Source organism: Oryx dammah, unplaced genomic scaffold (assembly GCF_014754425.2).
Source record: "Oryx dammah isolate SB20612 unplaced genomic scaffold, SCBI_Odam_1.1 HiC_scaffold_22, whole genome shotgun sequence".
Classification (NCBI taxonomy): Eukaryota; Metazoa; Chordata; class Mammalia; order Artiodactyla; family Bovidae; genus Oryx; species Oryx dammah.
This window is the reverse complement of record NW_024070206.1, coordinates 782,544-790,342: the sequence shown is the minus strand read 5'-3', so window position 1 is coordinate 790,342 and position 7,799 is coordinate 782,544. Positions and strand designations below refer to the sequence as shown.

The following is a 7,799-nucleotide window of genomic DNA, read 5'->3' as shown; positions in this document are numbered from 1 at the left end:
TGTGTGTGTGTGTGTCTGTGTGTGTGTGCGCGCGCACACATGCATCTGCTCAGTCATGTCCAGCTCTTTGCAACTCCATGGACTGCACAGCCCACCAGGCTCCTCTGCCCATAGGACCTCCCAGTGAAAAGACTGAAGTGGGTCACCGTTTCCTTCTCCAGGGGATCTTCCCAGCCCAGGGACTGAACCCGTGTCTCTTGCATCTTCTGCACTGGCAGGCAGGTTCTTTACCACTGAGCCGCCTGGGAAGCCCTGTTCAAGACTGTTACTAGAAGAATCATAGGCCTTTCCCTAGAGATTCTGGTCACCGGGGAAGTTGTAGAATGTTGTTTCTGACTCTGAGGGCTGAATGTCATAAGCATTCCCACGTTCAAAGCCTTGCTTGCTCTTTGTCACTTTAAAGGCTTTGTAGGTTGTGAAGGACGTGCCTGTTGGTATTGTACTGCAAACACTTGATCCTATGGGACCAGGAAGCAGAGAGTGCTTCAAAGGTCATGGGAACAGTGACGATCGTTTCTGCTTCTCTTCTTTTTCTCTCCCTTGATAATCTGCCAGAGGAAATATCTTTGCAGCAGGGCTAGAAAAAGTGTCCACTGAAGAATGCTGCCCCAGAGAAGCCTTGACAGCTCCCCCAGGCAAGAGGACTCCTGAAGAGCTCAGTAGACGTGGCCCAGTGAGGTTCTTCGCCGCAGCTCACCTCGGTGGGCGTGTGCAGTTAATAATCGATGCCGATAGCAGCTAATATTCAGTGAGCCCTTAATATATACCAGTCATAACTCTAAATGCCTTAATACCGACATCTGTCTCTACATCTGTCTGCTTTTCTCCTTTGACCACCATCTTATTTCAGAAAAAAGCAAACACATGTTATACACACACACCACACACACACCCTTCACACAGCCCAAACAGGCCTGCTTTTTATGGACCCCAAGCGCTGGGTCAGCGTTAAGAACTTGAGACTCTCAAACCCTGGTCACTGGCTGCACTTCTCCCAGATACAGCCTGAGTTCTGGCTTGGCTGGAGGAGTCACGGCCTCTGACATCAGGGAAGCCGTGCTGCCTTGGTGGAGCCTGGAGCCGCCGGCCTAGACGTGCCCGAGCGGGGGTCCAGAGACCCCCGCCGCGTCGCTTCCCACCTCGTCTTCCCCGTGGGTTAGCGGGATTCGGGGTGTGTGCAATGTTCGCAGTCTTTGCGACAAGCCCGTGTCCTCTCTGCCAACGTCTGATGCCGCGATCTGGCTGCCCTTGCTGCTGTCTGTGGTGCCCCTGGCCTGACCTACAGGGTCTGCCCTCGTGAACAGCAGGGTCTGTCCATCTGGACCTTCCTGCTCCTCTTGTGCCCAGGTCAGTCTGGAGGCTCCGCCAGCCTCGGGCCTTGCCGCCGGAGGTCTGAGCACCTTTTGATTGCCAGCACTTGCAGATGCCTTGCATATTCGGTGCATGAGGGACTGATGGTGAGCAAGAGCACTTTGGAGCTCATCCTTAGACGATCTTTCCTATAAACATTTGAGGATGGGCCTCATTCGTCCAGAGCGTCGCAGTGTGCAGGACAAGGCTCCTGCCCGCAAGCAGCCTGTGAGGGGGGCGATCGGCCGCGCTGACGCGTGGGGGGGGGGGGTTCACACCTGCTCCTGTGCGGTGGTTCCCCCTTCCCACTCTCCCGGGAGTAGAGGGTGAGGGGGACGCGGCCGCCCCCGCTGGCTTAGGCTGCGCTGAAACGGGCGCCACAGGCCACACCAAGCCGGGTAAGGGTCCTTCATCCCTCAGCGGCTCCTCGGGCTTTCTGTGGCGGAGCGGTCCCACGCAGCTGGGAGCAGGCCCTGCGTGCGTGCCCATGTGTGCGCCCAATGTCGCAGGCTCCCCTGAGCTCAGCGGGCCCTGCTTTGGTGAAGGCGCCGAGTGGAGCCCCGAGCTCTGCTTCCCTGTCCCATGCGGCCGTCTGGCGGCGGTGTGGTCTCTTAGCCCCGTCTCTGTATTCCAGGAAGCTGGGCACAGCTGGGCAGAAGCTCGGAGGCGCTGCCGTCCTTTGTCACATCAGGCACGACCCTGTGGACCCAGGAGGACCCTTCACCCTGACCTCCGCCAACGTGGGCAAGTGCCAGACGGTGCTGTGTCGGAACGGCAAGCCACTGCCCCTCTCCAGGTCGTACGTCATGAGCTGTGAGGAGGAGCTGCAGAGGATCAAGCGGCACAAGGCCATCGTCACCGAGGTGAGGGCCGTCTTCCGCAGGCCGGGAGGGGACCGGGGGGAGGCTGCGGGACCGGCCGGGGAGTGTCTCCCTCGGCGTTCTGTAGACGCCGAAGCTGATCCGAGATTACAGATCCGAATCCACAGCTTCACAGAGCAGACTCTGTGTGATGTGTCTGAGTCATTATACGTGCAAAATGCAGAACAGGGCCCAGCAGCCTCTCCACGTCGGGGCCGGGCAGTCACCCCGTCTCATCCTCGGGGCGCCCGCGGGGGGCTCAGGCCCGGTGGCCTCTTTGCATCAGGCTGGGTGGTCACCCCGTCTTATCCTTGGGGCGCCCGCAGGGGGCTCAGGCCCGGTGGCCTCTCCACGTCGGGCCAGGCGGTCATTCTGGCTGTTCCTCAGGGTACCCGCAGTGGGGCTCAGGCTCAGTGGCCTCTCCACGTCAGGGCGGGCAGTCACCCCATCCCCTCCTCAGGGCGCCCGCAGAGGGCTCAGGCCCGCAGAGGTCCCACTGCCTGCCCTCTTCTTCTCCTGGCTCTGGGCCCTGCAGGCTGTCACCTTTCAACCTCGGCGCCTCGGTTTCCTCCTGGGTAAAGTGGGCGTGGTGAGGTATCTGTCTGGCCTCCCAAGGCCAGTGTACGTATCAGTGTAAATTAACTAGTTGTTACTTCAGTTCATGCCTCCTGCTGCACGCAAATAAGGCGGTGAGTGGTTCTCAACCAGGGGCCGTACCCCCAACACCACGGACGCTTGGCAATGTCTGAGGACATTCTTGTTGTCGCAACTGGGGTGGAGAGTGCGTGCTTTTGGCCCGTGGTCAGTAGAAGCCAGTGTGCGTGCATATGTGTCAGTCGCTGTCTTGTCTATTTGCAACTCCTTGGACTGTAGCCCGCCAGGCTCCTCTGTCTCTGGGATTCTCCAGGAGTGGGTTGCCATTTCCTTCTCCAGGAGATCTTCCCGACCCAGGGATCAAACCCTGGTCTCCTCCCTCATTGCCAGCAGATTCTTTACCGTCTGAGCCACCAGGGATGCCTAGGTAGAAGCTGGGGACGCTGCTGAGCATCCCATGGTGCGGGGCGGCCCCTCTGAGCATCCCATGGTGCGGGGCGGCCCCTCTGAGCATCCCATGGTGCGGGGCGGCCCCTCTGAGCCTCCACAGTGTGGGGCGGCCCCTCTGAGCCTCCACGGTGCCGGGCGGCCCCTCAGCACAGTCTTTGGCCTGGAAGGTCCAAGTGTCACTGCTGAGAAAGGCCGCTGAGCTGCGGCACAGAAGGCTGCTTGTGGCACAGCCTCCAGAACAGGCTGGAAGAGCTGGACTCTGTTCACACGTTCACCCTGCAGTGTGGGTCACCTCTGTGTGCCTGAAACGGATGGGTGCTGTCGACGTGATTCCCATGTCTGTCCACAGGAGGTGTCCAGTCTCGCTTGTCAGTAAAGCCCGAGTAGCCGTGTGACGCCCAGGTGGACAGTGGTGGAGGTCTGCAGTCGGTAGAGAGAGACTGACTTCAGGAAGGCTCCGCCCAGGGCCGTGAGGAAGGCTCCGCCCAGGGCCGTGAGGAAGACAACTCAGGATCTACCGTGGGAGTGTGGGAAAGGAGTCTGACTCTCAATTCCAGTCCCCTTCCTGTTCTAAGAGCAGAGAGGACTGAAGTGGACACTAGACACCATGTAGGGAGTGAAGAGTCTCAGATGGGATTGAGTTAAATTATTAACTGTGTATTGAGTCCCGTGCTCAACAGCACACGGTGCAGAGATTAACCATTTCTACAGAAGAACTTGAAGAATCAAGAACCAAGCAGCTACACCGCGGCTCCTCGCTCCGGCCAGAGTAAAAGCTTTTTACTGGCAAATGGTCTGAAACTTTGGTTCATGGTTCAGATGGTGGGAACCCAGCTGGACTGAAGCGGGAGGCATCACCGTCTCCATTTGCGGCCAGGAAAGTCAGCCCAGGAATTATGGAAGCCGCCTTTCTCCTTGGATAAGCGTCTGCCTCTCCAAACACTTCACTGCTCCCTACCTAGTCTCACTGCAATTTCCCCAGCAGTTTGTTTCAGCCTCCTTCAGTTTAAAACTCTGCCCACTTCTGGACCTTCCCACGCCTGCTGGTTGCTGGGCTGTGGGCAGTGGTCTGAGATGAGGGCCATCACGCTGAATGGCACCTGCTTGGGAGGGTCTGCCGCCCCCTGGGTGGCTCAGCAGGCCCTTCCTCCCTGGACCCCTGTGCGTTCCGAGGTGCTGATCAGCCCGTGTTGCTGACTCAGCCAGATAACGGTGTGCTCTGGAACAGACAGGTCCCAGCACAGGGAATCCATGAGGCGCTTTCCACGTGTCCCTCCTGCTCCCTGCTGGCCCCAGGCTTCTGCCCCCAGTGGCCGGGAGCCCCTCACAGGAGGCGGACAGGCCTGCAGGGCAGGCAGGCCCCGGAGCTTCCCCCAGGCAGGAGCCCCGCCCCCAGCTCTCGGTGGTAATGTCTGCTTGGCAACCCCTCTCTTTCCAGGACGGCAAAGTGAACGGAGTGACTGAGTCCACACGCATCCTGGGCTACACCTTCCTGCACCCTAGCGTGGTGCCCCGCCCGCACGTGCAGTCCGTGGCCTTGAGCCCGCAGGACGAGTTCTTCATCCTGGGCAGCAAGGGGCTGTGGGACAGCCTGTCCGTGGAGGAGGCTGTGGGCGCCGTGCGCTGTGTGCCCGACGCGCTGGCCGCCGCCAAGAAGCTCTGCACCCTGGCACAGAGCTACGGCTGCCGCGAGAGCGTGAGCGCGGTGGTCGTGCAGCTCAGCGTTCCCGAGGACAGCTTCTGCTGCTGTGAGCTGGCTGCCCTGCCGCCGCCCAGCCCCAGCGTCTTCGCGCCCACCACCGGCGTGGCTGTCCGGGAGCGGCCGGCCGACGGGCTGGGCGCGCCCTCCTCCAGCAGCGGGCTGACCTCCGAGATGAGCAGCGAGCTGTCCACGTCGGAGATGAGCAGCGAGGTGGGCTCCACGGCCTCGGATGAGCCGCCGCCGCCGGGCGCGCTGGGCGAGGGCAGCCCTGCCGGCCCCGGCGAGCCCCGCTGCGCGTTGCACCCCGGGGGCGTGCCCGGCGCCTTCCAGCGGCAGCTGTCCAGCGCCACCTTCTCCAGCGCCTTCTCGGACAACGGGCTGGACAGCGACGACGAGGAGCCCATCGAGGGCGTGTTCAGCAACGGCAGCCGTGTGGAGGTGGCGGTGGACATCCACTGCGGCCGCACCAGGGACGGGGAGCTCCGGCGGCCGCCCGAGGCCGCCGACGAGGGCGCAGGCGCCGCGGAGGACGAGCCGGGCGCGGCGCGGCGCGCAGACGGGGCCGCAGGGACCATGGGGCGCCGGCGGGGAAACGGCTCCGTGGCCCCCCAGGAGCGCAGCCACAACGTGATCGAGGTGGCCGCCGAGGCGCCGCTGCGCAGGCCGGGCGGGTACTTCGCGGCCCCGGCGCAGCCGGACCCCGACGACCAGCTCATCATCCCCCCGGAGCTGGAAGAGGAGGTGAAGGAAATGATGAAGCAGCGGCCGCCCGGGCCGCCGCGCCCGGGCCCCGCGGAGCCGGCCGACTGCAGCTGCGACACGCCGCTCTGACGGCCCGGGGCCCGCAGACCCGGCCCCCCGCCGGCCACAGACGCCTCCGCCGACCGCAGGCGCCCCTTCTGTCGGCCGTTTAAAAAAAATAATAATTACCACTTTTCTTCTAGTGATGCTCTACCCATATGATTTCAGTTTGTTAACCTCTTCCCCTAACATATCAGATGTGTAAAGACGAAAAACAAAAGGTTTAATATATTACAGAGAAACAGGTAATGATAATGTAATGGTTTTAAATGGCTCTTTTGTTCTCTGTGTGTGGAGGGCAAGGCAGGTTGCCAGGGCTAAATGATTTAATAATATTGTGATTCTGTATTTCTTTGTGGGGGAGACATTTTCTTCTTGTTTTCTGTTGTTTTGGGTTTTTTGCTTTGTCTTGAAGACGATAGACATTTGTAGAATACGGAGACTAACTCCTAGGAGTTGTTTACTCTGCCAGGCGACTGAAGTCACTGGGATTCACTAATTTTCTCTGAGAGAACCGTTGATTGAGAAATTTCTATTGTAAATAGCTCCGTGTTGTAGAGTGATGCTTCATAGTTTCGTAGCTTTGGCGTGAGGGACACAGACTGAACAGCTGGCTCCCCTCCGTTCCCGCACCCACAGGGTGCCCCGGCGGTGCGCCTGAGCCCTGCTGAAGGCACTGCCTTCAGATGAGTGGCCCTGAGCCGCTGGAAGGGACCCGCCCCCCAGGGGCCGCTGCCCTCTCCTCCTCTCCTGTTCCTGCCCAGCCCCTTTTGCAGACACTTTTTAACTGTGTTCCTTACTGCTGCCACAGTCAGCATGCTCGTGTAATATTCAGTTAGATCCTTTACATACCGAGAGTTATATCAAAGCAGAATGCACAAATGAACATGCCGTGATTTTGGTATAATAAATACAAAATTTACAAGTCCTGGACCCAGCTGCTTTTGTCTGAGGAGCCAGCTGTCTTGCAGATGATCACACCCAGCTTGGGTTTGGAATGAACTTTGGGGTTATCTGGTGCTTCCGTCTTTGATTTTTTTCTTTTGAAGAGAAAATAACCAAACAAGTTAAACTACCTTGAATGAAGGTAGTGAAATCCACCCTATAGTTAACCATATGTGTAGCTGGTTTACAGTGTTTCTATTTCTGGTTGTTACTGTGTAGAGTAGATATTAAAAGGGGGATAAGGTTGCATAGAGGAGATCCCGGGAAAATCCCACAAAGCCAGGTTTGTTTCCCTTTCTCTCAGGGGCCCCTCAATCTCGTGAACCAGTTCATCTTTTTTTTTTAACTGGATATAGTTGCTCTTTTTTCGTGGTTGATTAACAGTGCACATACAGAGTGAAAATCCAGAGCCGGCTGCTGCACTCCTCGCAGGAGCAGTGAGAGTGCCATGGGGTCCTCTGGGGTCCCGCGCTCCTGCTGGCTGCCTGGCCCCACTTACACATGGCGCCGTCCCACTCTGCATCTGAGACCTGTGTGTTGGAGACACTCTGGGTCTCCGCCGTGTCTCATGTGGACCAGCTTTGCAGGTAGAGTGGTTTCCCTTCTTTAGGTCTGCCCTCCAGAGGGGTACCTGGCAGGTTCAAGGACAGGACACAGCAACTAGTCTCTCTTGTAGACCCCACGACGGGCTGTCCACCGTCCACCCCTCTCTGGGCGGCCAGAGGAGTGGGCCGCTCCTTGTCTTGGTGATGTCCGTTCTTCACTCCGTGGCGGGCTACTTGTGCACTGTGCAGACCACTGAGGCTGTGGAAGGACTGAGCTCGTCTCAGCCCCGTCAGTGTGGCTTCCCAGGCAGTGCTCGTGGCTAAGGGCCCACTTGCCACACAGGAGACAGAGAGACCTGGGCTCCATCCCTGGGTCGGGAAGACCCCCTGGAGGAGGGCATGGCAACCCACGCCAGCATTCTAACCTGGAGGATCCCATGGACAGAGGAGTCTGGTGGGCCACAGCCCACGGGTCACAAGGAGTCAGACACGCCTGAAGCCGGTTGACTTGGCACGTGCACAGCCCCACGAGGGACCAGTGGCTGAGAGCGG

The 7,799-nt window shown here is 59.3% G+C and overlaps 1 protein-coding gene across 1 annotated transcript in view; it reads left to right on the top strand.

The window, feature by feature from the left end:
- The window catches only part of PHLPP1 (PH domain and leucine rich repeat protein phosphatase 1), a gene marked incomplete at its 5' end in the record, with an annotated part of 232,168 nt that extends 225,478 nt beyond the window's left edge, over positions 1-6,690 (top strand). Inside the window, 2 exons of the mRNA XM_040264212.1 lie at positions 1,985-2,213; positions 4,693-6,690. Coding sequence (XP_040120146.1) covers positions 1,985-2,213; positions 4,693-5,787 — 1,324 coding nt within the window. The remainder of the gene's footprint in view (positions 1-1,984; positions 2,214-4,692) is intronic.
- Between the last annotated feature and the right edge of the window lie 1,109 nt (positions 6,691-7,799).